This window comes from Sus scrofa, chromosome 12, assembly GCF_000003025.6.
Source record: "Sus scrofa isolate TJ Tabasco breed Duroc chromosome 12, Sscrofa11.1, whole genome shotgun sequence".
NCBI classification, from domain to species: domain Eukaryota; kingdom Metazoa; phylum Chordata; class Mammalia; order Artiodactyla; family Suidae; genus Sus; species Sus scrofa.
Window position 1 is genome coordinate 19,995,953 of NC_010454.4, and position 15,104 is coordinate 20,011,056.

At 51.3% G+C, this 15,104-nt stretch overlaps 1 protein-coding gene across 3 annotated transcripts; it reads right to left on the reverse strand.

Moving 5' to 3' along the window:
• On the reverse strand, positions 372–11,054 carry LOC110256000 (membrane primary amine oxidase-like). Of its 3 annotated transcripts, none has more exons than XR_002337101.1 (4): positions 8,543–11,054; positions 2,390–3,067; positions 1,524–1,653; positions 372–1,260 (listed from the first exon to the last, which is right to left on the reverse strand). XR_002337101.1 is itself a non-coding variant. In XM_021066974.1 (4 exons), the coding sequence occupies exons 1-4, from the start codon at positions 9,927–9,929 to the stop codon at positions 985–987; spliced, it is 2,079 nt and encodes a 692-aa protein (XP_020922633.1). In that variant the 5' UTR covers positions 9,930–11,054; the 3' UTR covers positions 372–984. The 3 variants fall into 3 exon arrangements, 2 of the variants coding, with proteins under 2 accessions (XP_020922633.1, XP_020922634.1); XM_021066974.1 differs by having other exon boundaries at positions 2,782–3,067; XM_021066975.1 differs by lacking the exon at positions 1,524–1,653 and having other exon boundaries at positions 1,105–1,260; positions 2,782–3,067.

Consider the following 15,104-nt stretch of genomic DNA (forward strand, 5'->3'; position numbering starts at 1 on the left):
AAAACAATATTATTTAGCCATAAAGTACTGATTCATGCTACAGCATGGGTGCCCCTCAAAACCCACTGTGCTTAGTACAAGAAGCCAATCACAGGAGTTGCCGTCATGGCTCAGTGGTTAACGAATCCGACTAGGAACCATGAGGTTGCGGGTTCAATCCCTGGCCTTGCTCAGCGGGTTAAGCATCCGGCGTTGCTGTGAGCTGTGGTGTGGGTCGCAGACACGGCTCGGATCTCTCGTTGCTGTGGTTCTGGCGTTGGCTGGTGGCTACAGCTCCTAGCCTGGGAACCTCCATATGCCACGGGAGTGGCCCAAGAAATGGCAAAAAGACAAAAAAAAAAAAAAAAAAAAAAAAAAAAAGAAGAAGCCAATCACAAAAGACCGCTTATTGCATGAATCTATTTATACTAAATTTCCAGAATATAGGTAAATCTTCAGTGACAGAAAGGCTAATGGTTGCCTAGAGCTGGGAAGGGGTTGGAGGGAAATAGGAGGTGACTACTAACAGGTTCTGGGGTTTCTTGCTGGGATGATGAAAATGTGCTGGAATTAGTGGCAATGGTTGCACAACTTTATGAAGGTTCTAAAACCCATTAAATTGTACACGTTAAAAGGGTGAATTTCACAGTATGTGAATTCTATCTCATTTAAAAATAAGATTAAAAAACTGTTAGAAAAACACAGGAGTCTTCTGGGAAAAGTTCAGCCATCACTCCAAGCTCCCATTTGGCCATTCCTCTCCTTTCTGCAACAGGAACCCAGCAGGTCTGGGGTCCACAAAGCTGAGTACCCCTGTGTCAGGCATCACAGGCTCAGGATGCTCCCAGCAAGGAGGGGAGGCAAGGCAGGGCGATGGAGAGAGAGGACCTTGGGGTCTGAGGAAGGAGAACAGGCGACACGCTGCCCGGCCCAGTGCCCTTCGCCCCCCGGCCCCACACCCCCTGGCCCTGCAGCCCCGGCCACATTCCCCATCCCAGGGACCCCCTAGTTGTGAAAGAAGCCCCCGTGGGAGAAGGCAGGGAGGTCGGGGGCGCAGGCAGCAGCCTCGGAGAGGCAAGCCAGGGGGTTGACATCACAGGCCCCAGGATCCTGGTCCTCCCGGAAGTAGATGGAGTCAGCAGAATTGATGGAGGGGTCCTGGTCAAAGAAGTTGTAGGGTCGGAGGAAGAAACCCACACTGTTCGCCACCGTCACCGTGTTGGGGATGTCCTCTGCGTGTGGGATGTGCAGGAAACCGGCTGTCACCCAGGCCACCAAGTCCTGGGGGGGGCGAAGAGAGAGGATCATGAGGCCTGGCTTTGCTAAGGACACGTCTGGCTCCCTCAGTGGCCTTGTATGGGAGGGTTCAGTTCACCAGCCCAGAAATAAAGTGAAATCATAACGCTTTCTTCCTTAGTGGAAGAATGCTTTAGAAGAATGCTTTTCTTCTAAAGACCCCCGAGGAATCTGGCTTGGGAGAGAGTAAGGCTCATCCTTGCTTCCCTGGCCACCCCCCTCCCCCATCCTCCTTCCTCTCAACTCACCTGCCCAGCAATGGTCTCATTGTTGATGAAGTCAGTGAAATCCAGGGTGGGGGTCCAGGGGTCATTCAAATTGTAGATGCTGCTGCTGCTGGGCTCCTCCTCCTTCCTCCGGGTCACGGCCAGCTGGTATCTGCCAGAGATTTAGATTTGACCCCCAAGGTCATCAACCCATCCTGCTACCTGAAGCTGCACTGAGGAGGGGATGCAAAGGGGGAATGGGCCCAAGGGGTATCCAGCCTCTTTATTCTCTGCCGCCTTCTCTCTCTCTCTCTCTCTCTCCTAAAGTTCCTGCATTTGCTCAACATCCTGTATCTCAAACGTCTCCCAGCCCATTGTTCAGACTTCAGGCAGGACTGTCGCTCCACGTGGGAGTCTGGGCCTGGATGCAGGTGCACAGGTGTGGCCTGATGTCCATCTTAGGTTAATTTTAGTATCTCATGTGTCTGGATTTGGGGGAAATTCTCCCTCAGATCTGGGCTCTGTTCTTCCTCTTTGTGATGGTGAACATTTTCTTTTTCTTCCTTTTTTTTTTCTTTTTTTTTTTGTTTTGGTCTTTTTAGAACCACACCTGTGGCACATGGACGTTCCTGGGCCAGGAATCAAATCAGAGCGGGAGCTGCCAGCCTACACCACAGCCACAGCAATGCGGGATCCGAGCCACATCTGTGACCTATGCTGCAGCTTGTGGCAACACTAGATCCTTAACCCACTGAGCATGGCCAGGGATCAAACCCACATCCTCATGGATACTAGTCGGGCTCTTAACCCACTGAGCCACCATGGGAACTCCCAAACATTTTAAAATACATAGAAAAGTTGAAAGAATAATCTAGGAAATGCTCACATACCCACATCCTCGATTCTACCTTGGACATTCCATCGTATGTGGTTCAGCATGTCTCTCTCCAACCAGGAGGCTTCATTTTGAGTGGCCTAAGATTGTGGCAGCAGGAGTGTGTGTGTGTGTTTGTGATCGTGAGTGTGTATGTGCACACACACCCATGGGAGGTGGGGGAAGCTGGGTTCCCAGTAACATGTAGCCTCCCAAACAGTCCGCCTCCCCCAGTGCCTCTCTGATCCCCCGCCACTCACCTTTAGCATTTCAGGGGACCGTGTATCCACTGTGGGACTTTCGATAACCAGGAAATCCTTTTCAAGTTTTTCCTACACCTCGAGTACAATCTGAATTGATTTCCCCACCCTCCCTTCTCACTCTCACCCCGACCCCCACCCCTGCCATCCTGGCCACACCACCCACCTCTCCCAGCTGAAAGCTCCTGCCATGGAGCTGCTCTGGGGCAGCGGCTCCCCAGAAAAGCTGACTATCTGGATGCGGTAGCCCCGCGGGTGCCCCCACTTGTTGCTCTGGTTGCTGGCCAGGTACAGGTAGCGAGGGGCCGCACCTCCCACGGGGAAGGCGGCCTGCTCCTCCGTCTCCAGCACCTTCCGGGTCAACTGCAGCCTCTGTATCTGGCGCTCAGGGCTCCAGGGTACCGCCGTGGGGACGAATGTTGTGTCCTCGGCCCAGACCCAGTTCTCCAGTCCTGCAGGGGGGGATGGAGGGGAGGGGCGGGGCGGGGGGAGAGGGGGAGGGAGGGCTGGTCACGCAGCTGCCCTGCCCCCTCTGGACTCTGCCCCCATCTGGCTCCAGAGTGGGGGCCAAAGAAGAGGCCAGAGTGAGTGTGCCCCCTGCTTCCCTCCCCTCTCCCAGGATAGCCCTGATTCAGAGATTTGGAGAAGCTCTTTCTCCTTGATTGCCTCTCTGATAAAAACCCCAGATGCCTTGTGACTGGGCTTCCCCTGACATTTTCCCTCAGAGGAGCTGAAAGGGGGGAGCTTAACCTGAGGTTGGAGCAGTCTAGCAGGCAGCAGGCAGAGTCAGGTTCTTTCTGACCTGAGGAAAGGGGTCTGGACCTTACATGGGAAGCCCTATGGCATCACCAGAACTGCTTTATCATAAGAATAATAACAGAGCAGCTCACTTACTGAACTTGGAGCTCTGCTCAGGCAGCGTGCTGAGGGCTTTTCGTATATTGATGTGTAAACTTATGAAGGAGGACATTGCCTTATGAAGATGGGGACAACTGAAGCTTAGACAATTTAAATAATGTGTCACTGGGAGCTCCCATTGTGGGGCAGAGTAAACGAATCCTACTAGCCATGAGGATGCGGGTTTGATCCCTGGCCTTGCTCAGTGGCTTAAGTGTCCAGCGTGGCCGTGAGCTGTGGTGTAGGTTGTAGACGCAATGCAGATTCCTCGCTGCTATGGCTGTTTCATAGGCTGGCAGCTGTAGCTCTGATTTGACCCCTAGACTAGAAACTTCCATATGTCATGGGTGTGGTCCTAAAAAAGCAATAATAATAATAAATAATAATAATAATTATAAAGTAGGAGTTCCCATCGTGGCTCAGTGGTTAACAAATCCGACTAGCAACCATGAGGTTGCAGGTTTGATCCCTGGCCTTCCTCAGTGGGTTAAGGATCTGGCATTGCTGTGAGCTGTGGTGTAGGCTGCAGACGTGGCTTGGATCCCGCATTGCTGTGGCTCTGGCATAGGCCAGCGGCTACAGCTCCGATTCGACCCCTAGCCTGGAAACCTCCATATGCTGCAGGAGAGGCCCTAGAAAAGACAAAAAAAAAAAAAAAAAAAAAAAAAAAGGATGGAAGCATGTCAGAAGGGACGCAGGAATCAACCTGAAGATCTCCTAAAGGCCCAAACCAGAACAATTTAAGGAATGAAATAAATGATAGGAATTCCTGCTGTGGTGCAACGGGATCAGTAGCCTCTCTACACGGCAGGTTGCAAGATTGATCGAGGCCTGGCACAGTGAGTTAAAGGATCCGGCTTGCAGCAGCTGCAGCGTAGGGCAACTATGGCTCAGATCCGATTCCTGGCTGGTGAACTCCATAAGCTGTGGGGCAGCCAAAAAAAAGAGAGAGAGAGAGAGAGAAATGACAGTACTGGGTTATAGCCCTAAGAATAAAATATTCATGAACACATAAAGTTATGAATAAATAATTACATATATAAATAGAGGGAAAAGGAGGGAATAACACTTTCTTATGGAGAACTACAAATAATGTTTAAAGAATAAGGGGAAATTTAAATGACTAGCAGAGAAATATAGCAATCATAATTGTTGCAGGGAAAATCCACCAATAGTTCTAAAATTAGTGAGCAAGAGTTTGAGAAGAAAAGAAATAGTATATTTGCATAATATCCAATTTTCTCCCAAATATTTATTAATTGCCAATGGAAGAAGATTAACTTTTACAATGCAGGAAAATAGAAGACACTACGTTAGCTAAGTGCCTGGGGCCAGAATAACTGGCAGGAAGACATATGGACACCCTGTGTCCCTTAGTATGATACTCGGAGAAGGGTATATAACTTCATTTCTGTGGTTTTCTTACCAACCCCCTCAACACAAAAACAAAACACAAACTCAATCTAATCATGCGAACATATCAGAGCCACCCAGATTGAAAGACATTCTAGGAGTTCCCGTCAGTGGTTAACGAATCCGACTAGGAACGATGAGGTTGCGGGTTCGGTCCCTGGCCTTGCTCAGTGGGTTAAGGACCCGGCGTTGCCGTGAGCTGTGGTGTAGGTTGCAGATGCGGCTCGGATCCCAGCGTTGCTGAGGCTCTGGCGTAGGCCGGTGGCTACAGCTCTGATTCGACCCCTAGCCTGGGAACCTCCATATGCCGTGGGAGCGGCCCAAGAAATGGCAAAAAGACAAAAAAAGAGGAAAGAAGAAAGAAAGACATTCTACAAATCGATTGACCAGCAGGGTCAGTTCATGAGAGGAAAGATAAACCTAAAGAACTGCTGCAGATGGGAGTTCCCGTCGTGGTGCAGTGGTTAACGAATCTGACTAGGAACCATGAGGTTGCGGGTTCGGTCCCTGCCCTTGCTCAGTGGGTTAAGGATCCGGCGTTGCCGTGGGCTGTGGTGTAGGTTGCAGACGCAGCTCGGATCCCGTGTTGCTGTGGCTCTGGCGTAGGCCGGTGGCTACAGCTCCGATTGGACCCCTAGCCTGGGAACCTCCATATGCCGCGGGAGCGGCCCAAAGAAATAGCAAAAAGACAAAAAAAAAAAAGAACTGCCGCAGACGGCAGGGGATGAAGGAGATGGGGATCCAAGTGTGATGCAGGATGCTGTTTAGATCCTGGAACAGAAAAAGGAAATCAGTGGAACAGCTGATGAAATTCTTCTAAGCTCTGGGAGGTGGGGGAAGGGATAAATGAGAAGGTTGGGATTAACACAGACACACTACCATGTATAAAATATATGACCAACAAGGACCTACTGTATAGAAGAGGGAACTACGCTCAATAGTTCATAGTAACCTATAAGGGAAAATAATCTGAAATTATTCAGCAGCAACTGAATTGCTGTGCTTTACACCTGAAATTAATGTGTCATTGTAAGTGAACTATACTTCAGTTTTATTATTCAAGTGTAGTTGATTTACAGTGTTCTGCCAGTTTCTGCTGTACAGCAGAGCGATCCAGTCACACATATATACACATTCCCTTTCCTATATTATCTTCCCTCAAGGTCTATTCCAGGAGCCTGGATATAGTTCCCTACGCTGTACAATAGGACCTCCGTGCTTATCCATTCTAAATGTAATACTTGGCACCAACTAACCACAAACTTCCAGTCCATACCACTCCTTCCCTGACCCCTACTTCAGTTTTTAAAAAGGAGAAGAAAAGGAGTTCCCGTCGTGGCGCAGTGGTTAACGAATCTGACTAGGAACCATGAGGTTGCGGGTTCGGTCCCTGCCCTTGCTCAGTGGGTTAACGATCCGGCGTTGCCGTGAGCTGTGGTGTAGGTTGCAGACGCGGCTCGGATCCCGCGTTGCTGTGGCTCTGGCGTAGGCCGGTGGCTACAGCTCCGATTCAACCCCTACCCTGGGAACCTCCATATGCCGCGGGAGCGGCCCAAGAAATAGCAACAATAACAACAACAACAACAACAACAAAGACAAAAGACAAAAAAAAAAAATGGAGAAGAAAAGAAAGCAAGGTACACATGAATCAAATAATTACACAAATAAATATGCAAGTATTGTCATTGACATTTTAAAAATTCAGCATGGGGAGTTCCCATTGTGGCACAGTGATTAACGAATCTGACTAGGAACCATGAGGTTGCAGGTTCGATCCCTGGCCTTGCTCAATGGGTTTAGGATCTGGCATTGCCGTGAGCTGTGGTGTAGGTTGCAGACGTGGCTCGGATTCCCTGTTGCTGTGGCTCTGGTGTAGGCCAGTGGCTACAGCTCCAATTAGATCCCTAGCCTGCGAACCTCCATATGCTGCAGGAGCGGCCCCAGAAAAGGCAAAAGACAAAAAAAAAAAAAAAAAAAAAAAAAAAAAAAAAAAAAAAAAAAATTCAGCATGGGAATTCTTTTGTGGTGCAGTGGGTTAAGTTTCCAACATTGTCACTGCAGCGGCTTGGGTGACTGCTGTGGTGCACATTCGATCCCTGGCCATATCCCATGGGTGCAGCCAATAAATTAAAAAAAAAAATTCACCGTGCTGTGTTCAGATGCCCCAGGGAAAATGTATCTTCATTTTCTATAACAGACCCCGGGGCCAGTGGGGTGGGCAGATGAGGGGGGAAATGCAGAAATAAAAATTAAAACTTGCTCAAAAAAATTCTCATAAGCTCTCAGGTTTATAGTATTGTAATAATGTTAATTTCCTCATTTTGTTCATCCTGTGGTTATGCAAAATTGTCAACATTAGGGGGAGCTGCTGAAGGGTACTTGGAAACTCTATAATGTCTGCAACTTTTCTATAAGTCTAAAGCTATTTCAAAAAAAATATTTTAAAATAGTCATTGTTAATCCTCACAACAATCCTATCAGGAATACACTATTACACTCTGTGTGTGCGTGTGTGCATGTGTGTGTGTGCGCACTCGCTTTTTAAGGCCCCATCCACGGCACATGGAAGTCCCCGGGCTAGGGGTTGAGTCAGAGCTATAGCTGTCGGCCCACACCACAGCCAGAGCACCACAGGATCCGAGCCGAGTCTGCGACCTACACCTACTGAGGGAGGCCAGGGATCAAACAGCACATCCTCGTGGATACTGGTCAGATTCATTTCTGCTGAGCCACGACGGGAACGCCTCTGACACTGCACTTTATGCTCGAGTAACTGAGGTACAGAGAAGCCAATCACAAAAATGTTCCTGTTACACACATTTTCCAGGAGCTCTCCACGTGCTCTTTGCTCCTCCATCAGAATGTAGGCCTCCTGAGAGCAGAGATGTTGTTTCCTTTATGAATCTGTTTTAGTGCCGTGCCTGCCACAAATATGCATTCATTAAATATTCGTTGCTTGTTCTATATGTTGTTATGTGAGAAAACAGAAGTGATCAAATATGTGTACATCATGATCAAAATTTGGTAACAAAATATCTTAAAAGGTATAATAAGTATACGGTATCATACACATAGAATACACCGTAATATATTCTAGAATTGCAGATGCACTGTTTTTAAAAAGGTAAGAATTTTTTTTGGCCATGCCTGGGGCATGGAGAAGTTCCCAAGCCAGGGATCAAACCCATGCCAGTGCAGGGACCAGAACCATAGCAGTAACGACATCAGATCCTTAACTGGTAGGTTACCAGGGAACTCAAAAAAAGGAAATAATTTTTTTTTTTTTTTGGTCTTTTCTGGGACCACACCCGAGGCATATGGAGGTTCCCAGGCTAGGGGTCCAATTGGAGGATTCTTAACCCACTAAGCGAGGCCAGGAATTGAACCCGCAACCTCATGGTTCTTAGTTGGATTCGTTAACCACTGAGCCACGACAGGAACTCCAAAAAGGAAATAATTTTAAGCAACAGAGAATCTACGGGTGACAATCTCTGAGGAATTTGATGATTTTCACATTCATATGTTTTTACATTTTTCGTGTTTCCATGACAATTTTTAAAGCTAGGCATGGAGACTTGAACTCCTACTGGAATCCTTGCTCCACCAATATGTCTTACCTCCCACATCCAGATCCACCTTGAAGTGGGCGCTATGGGTGTGGACGGTGCCCAGGGTGTGCTCCCCAACCCTGTTTCCGAAACTTTGGACATCGCCGAAGAGGAATGATGAGCCAATATAGCCCGTGGTGTGTAATTTGACTTCAATGGCTCCATTGGGGTGGAAGATCATGTCCCACACGTAGTCATAGTTGAGCATGGTGGACACAGATCTGACGACCAGCACTGTCTTTGCAAGGCCCCCAAAGTAGTGGGAGCGAATATCTGAGTGGTGTCGCCTCACAGGGAGGCCCTGGTTCTGTTCGAACACACAAAAGGCATCACGTAGTGTCTTGGAGACCTGAGACTCCAGAAGGAAGGGCCAGTCCACATAGGTGGCCAGATAGGGACAGTCCACCCCACGGGTCAGCGGGGTGGAGAAGTGGCCCAAGCCAAAACTGGCATCTGCATACCGACCTCTCAGGGCAGAAGGAGAATTACCACCATAGACAGCCAAGGCCTCCTGGACGCTGACTTCATAAGCCACTCTCTCCCCTTGGAAGCGGATGTCAAAGATCCTTGGGCCACTGAAAGCTCCAAGGCCAAAGGAAAAAGTCCACAACGAGGAGGCCACGTGACTCCCCTGGACACTGAAGCGGGGGCCCTGCGGATAGAACTGCAGAGGAGGAGCTGGACCTGGGGGCACCCGGGACTTCAGGGACCAGGACGCATCTGTGCCATTGTCTGGGATCACCACCACGTTCACCAGGCCGGCCTCAAACTGCTCCTCCAGATGGGCCAGGCTCTCATAGTAGCGGCCTTGAAAGAAGACCTTCTGGATGGTCCAGAGGGCAGGGTCCAGAGCCTTGTGGTCTACCAGCAGTTCCAACCCCACCGGGTGCAGGTAAAACCCGGCCCCTGAGATGTTGTAGTAGAGGCCAAACCAGGTGGCCCGGTCCCCTGACTGCAGACCACGGGGGGCTGAGTTCATGGTCACCAGGTTCTGACTTTGGCTGCTATAGAAGCAGCAGTGGTGGAGGAGACCAGCAGCCTGGGGCAGCTCCCTGCGGAAGATCATCTGGTCGATGTCCAGGTACTCTCGCATGAGCACGGGGCGTCGGTGGTAGGGCAGGGGGCCTCCGTGACGCTCCACAGTCACATCCCGCACGTAGGAGGGCTGGGGCAGCGGCCCCACCACCAGCTCGGTCACATTGGGCTGGGGTTGTCCGCCAAAGAAGATGATGGCCAGGGCCTCCCGGGCAGGCGGGGGACTCCCCCTGTCCAGGTGGGCCAGGGCTGCCGCCTTGGGGGGCAGCTGCAGCTCCACTGAGAAGATGCAGTTGTCTGCGGGTCGGGCCTGGGCGGCATCCACCAGGCCTGGCCCCAGCTTCTGGGTCAGAAAGTTCATCACAGCCGTCAGCTCTTCTCGGCTCAGGTCTGCAAACAGCTGGCTCTGGCCAGGGTGTGTCCAGGGCTGGGCACCGGGAGCTCCGGAGGGGCAGCGGGGAGGCTGGCCGGGTTTACACTCCCTCCCAACTCCTTCCTCACTCCAGCATCACCCGCACCCACGCTCATCGCTAGAACACTGCACAGGAACCAGAGAAGGGAGACTGCCATAGCTAGAGCTCCTAGCGGTCTTCAGGCTCTTGAATCAAAAGACAGAGTGCCTCTTTCAGTCTCTGGGGTTTCCTGGCTCTGGGTGGTGCCTTTGGGCAGTGGCATGATGGGTACTTTCAAGTCAGCCAAAGGCAGAGGGTTGGAGACACGGGTGGCGGTGGTCAGGCCAGGCTGGGGAGGTGGGGCTGAGGTGGCAACTTTCAGTGACCCACGTTAAACTTCTTCCGGTTCCAAATCAAACACTCAGGTTCAAGGTTGAGGGATGGAGTGGGGGAGGGGCGGGCTTTGGGGATACTGCTGGAGGAAGGCAAGAGGAAGAAGTGACAGGGGCAGAAAGGGACTGTCCTTGGGCTCTTCCTCCACCCTCCGGATGGAAACTTTGTCCCAGCTACACGGCTGCAAGCAAACCTCTGCGCACGCCCCCTACAGCCAGATCCCCTCCTTTCTTCCTCTAGTTTTTGAAGCTTTTCCCTGCTCCCACCCCCACCCCCCATCCCTGCCCCTGGTCATCCAGAATCCCACCAGCACCCACCAGAGGCTTGAGAGTCATGTTGAGAACACAGAGCACCTGGGAGGAGCTGGGAGGGCTGAAGGGCTGAGCCAGGTCAACGTTTTGGAGGTCCTGTCCCCAAATCCCTGGAGGGGAGCATGCAGGGGAGCGGGTCAGTCAGAAGCTGGAGGGGGGAGTTCCCATCGTGGCTCAGCAGTAAATGAACCCAACTAGTATCCATGAGGATGTGGGTTCAATCCCTGGCCTCGCTCAGTGGGTTAAGGATCTGGCGCTGTGAGCTGTGGTGTAGGTGGCAGACGTGGCTCAGATCTGGTGTTGCTGTGGCTTGTGACGTAGGCCGGCAGCTGCAGCTCTAATTCAACCCCTAGCCTGGGAACTTCCATATGCCACAGGTGCAGCCCAAAAAAGACCACAAAAAAAAAAAAAAAAAGAAGCAGCAGCAGGTAGGGGGAGGGGGCAGTGCAACAGAGACCCCGCACCCCTCAGGCAGGACTCATGGACCAGGTCAGAGGTCAGGGTGGCTGGAAAACTGGCTGTGAACTTAACCCCAACCCTCACCTCCAGGAAACCCTCCTCCTGGAGGAGGCAGAGAACAGAGAAGGAAGTGGCCTCCAAGCCTGGGCAAGTGACATTCCAGAGACCACCTTCATCTGTCAGCCTGTGGGTCCTGAGGGAAACGAGGAGAGACTGAGTCTCCCGGAGAGGGACATACTTCCTTCTTGGGCTTAGGGGAGACTCCTTTCCAACCTGGACATGCAGGAATACTTCCCCAAGAAACCAAGCTACACTGATCCTGCAGGCAGAATGCATTCGCCTGGAAGAGACCAGGCAGGACATTCCAGCCGCAGGGAATGTAGGTGCAAAGGTACAGAAACTCCAAACAGCCTGGACATGGTGGCCAGGGAAGGACCCAAGGTCAGCATCTCTGGTATGATGCGGGGACAGGAGGGGACAGGCAGAAGAGGTAAGGTCAGGAAGCCTTATGCGATGCGTGTTTTAAACAAAGTGGCAATTGCGGGAAGACATTGAGTAATTAAACCAGGCAGATCGACACCAGAAAGGTCAGATTATCCAGATATCAGCTGGTTATGCAACCAGCTCTATTTGGATATGGAAATTTGACACAAGGAGTCATTTTGTTACAGAGCAGGATCCTTGGACCCTTAATCGATAGAAATTGATCAAACTACTGCATTTGGAGTGGATAAGCAATAAGGTCCTGCTGTATAGCACAGGGAACTACATCCAATCACTTGTGATGGAACACGATGGAAGATGATAGGAGAAAAAGAAGGTATATACAGGGAGTTCCTGTCGTGGCGCAGTGGAAACGAATCCGACTAGTATCCATGAGGTTCAGTCCCTGGTCTTGCTCAGTGGGTCGGGGATCTGGTGTTGCCATGAGCTGTGGTATAGGTCGCAGATATGGCTCAGATCCTGCGGTGCTATAGCTGCGGTGTAGGCCAGCAGCTATAGCTCTGATTCAACCCCTAGCCTGGGAACTTCATGAGCCACTGGTATGGGCCCAAAAAGCCAAAAAAAAAAAAAAAAAAAAAAAAAAAAAAAGAATGTTCAGTCTGGTGGGGTGGGGCCCGGCTCTCAGATGGGAGGTGGGTAATGATTAGGGGGTGGGAGGAGAGGCTTTGCCCTGCATGGGTGGAGCCAGAGGGGACTGGTATGGAAGAAGGTGCCCCCTCTGCCACCTTCCCTGAATGTGTGGCTGTGACATTGCTTCCTCTGATATCATTTCATCCTGGGCTTCGCAATCATCATGTCAAAGACCCTAAAAACTTGTGGAAAATGTGCCCCTTTGGGGGGCATCACTCAGGAGACAGGACCACATGTCTGCTCCCCCCACGAGGTCTTATTTCCCTTTGGACAAACTTGGCCCCAGGCTCTGTGAATGGGATGAAGACGAATTTATCCCTGGTTGAGCCAGAGCTCCCCCCAGCCCACACGCTGAGGACTGGGCCTCAGGACCGGGTGCCTGAGCCGAGCTGCTGGCCCCGAGGCCCTGTGTGGTCAGCGGGACCGCCTCGTGCCCCTGGGTCCCTCCACTCTGATCTGCATTCCAGGGACACGGATCCGGCTGCAGGGTGGAGTGGGACTTGGACGTGGAACAGAACAGAGGCAAGGAGACCAAATAGGAGGCAAAGGGCCAGTGACCTTGAGGATGGAGGAAGGGGAGAAGTAGCAAATGTGGGGGATGAGGGGTCAGAATATGGGGAGGTCAAGATAGAAGAGAGGTTGGTTGTTTGTTTGTTTTAGCTTTTTGTTTTGGCCATGCCCACGGCATGCAAAAATTCCCAGGCCAGGGACTGAACCCAAGCCACGGCAAGGACTATGCCAGATCCTTACACTGCTGAGTTACTAGGGAACTCTCAGGAGAGAGGTGTTTTTGTTTGTTTGTTTGTTTTTTGTCTTTTTGCCATTTCTTGGGTCACTCCCGTGGCATATGGAGGTTCCCAGGCTAGGAGTCCAATCGGAGCCATAGCCGCCAGCCTATGCCAGAGCCACAGCCACATGGAGTCCGAGCCGCGTCTGCAACCTACACCACAGCTCACGGCAACGCCGGATCGTTAACCCACTGAGCAAGGCCAGGGATCGAACCCGCAACCTCATGGTTCCTAGTCGGATTCGTTAACCACTGTGCCACGACGGGAACTCCCTCCAGGAGAGCATTTTTAAGAAGGCAGACAACTCAGTCAATGTTGTCAAATGCCACTGAGAGGTCCAGAAAGCAAGTGGCTGGAAAGGCCTGTTGATTTGCACTTGGAAGTCGCTGGTGGTCTTTGTCAGAGCAGGGCCTGTGGCTTGAGGGTCAGCAGAGGGAGGGCAGTGGGTTGAGGAGGGACTCGGGGAGGAAGGGAAGCAGACCCAGCAGGGCTAGAACGCTCCTTGGACAAAGGCGTCTGGGAAGGCACAGGCTGGGAGAAGCTGTAGGCAGGGTCTTGGGAAAGGCTTAGCAAGATGAGAGTTGAGGAAGAGCCAGACAAGAGGGAGAAATTTAAAATATAGGGAGAGAGGAGTTCCCATTGTGGCTCAGCGGGTTAAGAACCCAACATAGTGTCCATGAGGATGTGGGTTCCATCCCTGGCCTCACTCAGTGGATTGAGGATCTGGTGCCGCAAGTTGCGGTGTAGGTCGCAGACGTGACTCGGATACGGTGTTGCCGTTGCTGTGGCTGTGGTGTAGGCCGGCAGCTGCAGCTCCAATTCAGCCCCTAGCCTGGGAACTTCCATAGGCCGCAGGTGCAGCCCTGAAAAGGGGGGAAAAAGTACAGGGAGAGGAGTGGATAACTGAGAGAGAACCTTCTGAAAGGAGCCAGAAAGTCTGGTCTCCCCTTAAAATAAGTAAAGAGCTTGTAGAACTAATAAGACCACCCTCACTGCCAAATCCCATCAGAGAAGCTATCAGGGGGCTTCAGACACTTTTTTTTAGGGGGTTAACTTTTGTCCAAACCCACCATGCACTGTATAAAATTTATAAGGATTGGAGTTCTCTTGCGGCTCAGTGGGTTGAGGATCCAGTGTTGTCACTGCAGTAGCTCAGGTTGCTGCTGTGGCACAGGTTCGATCCCTAGCCTGTGAACTTCCATAAGCCATGGGTGTGGCCATAAATAAAAAAAAAGTTTACAAGGATCATCTAAGCAATTATCCCATAACCACACCAACCACCAAGAGGACTGATTGTTGGGTGCGATTTTACTTTAATCAGCAACTGCCTTTCCCAAGTGGTAAGTGTTTCTTAGATACAGTCATGCTCTTCCATTCAGAAGGTCAAGGGCAGGAGTTCCCGTCGTGGCTCAGTGGTTAACAAATCTGACTAGGAACCATGAGGTTGCGGGTTCTATCCCTGGCCTCGCTCAGTGGGTTAAAGATCCAGTGTTGCCGTGAGCCGTGGTGTAGGTCTCAGATGCAGCTCGGATTCCAAGTTGCTGTGGCTCTGGCGTAGGCCAGTGACTACGGCTCCGATTCGACCCCTAGTCTAGGAACCTCCATATGCCACGGGAGCGACCATAAAAAGACAAAAAACCAGAAGGTCAAGGGCTGCACAGAGCAGATACCCAGACATCCTTCCTTCCTCTCTCTGTGATCACGGCAGCAGTTGGGGGGTAAGAGGGAGGCATCCCTGTACGGGGTTCTGATCCACTCTTTGCAGACGGGGCCTCCTCGGTCAGATTTCCCACAGGAGCCTTCCCCTGACCTAACCTTGCATTCAGGCCACCATCATTTCTGACCTCTGACGCATCTCTCAGTGCCTCGGCCTTCCATCAATGCTATTCTTTGTATCTGGACCCTGTCACTCCCTTACTTAGCATCCTTCCATGGCTCCCCATTTTCCTTAGGGTAACCATGGCTTGCAAGGATTTGCCTCCTCTGCCCCTGCTTGCCCCTTCAGGCTCTCATCACAGCCCACACACCTGTCCGTGGACTTGGGTATTTGGATGGTACC

Bases quoted from the DNA above. Each gene is read 5' to 3' on its own strand.
- LOC110256000 (XM_021066974.1), bottom strand. From the start codon at position 9,929: ATGAACTTTCTGACCCAGAAGCTGGGGCCAGGCCTGGTGGATGCCGCC. The intron at 3,068-8,542 runs GTAAGACATATT...CCCCCCCTGCAG, and splicing joins GGTGGATCTGGATGTGGGAG to GACTGGAGAACTGGGTCTGG. The intron at 1,654-2,781 runs GTGGGTGGTGTG...AATCTCTGGCAG, and splicing joins GGAGCTTTCAGCTGGGAGAG to ATACCAGCTGGCCGTGACCC.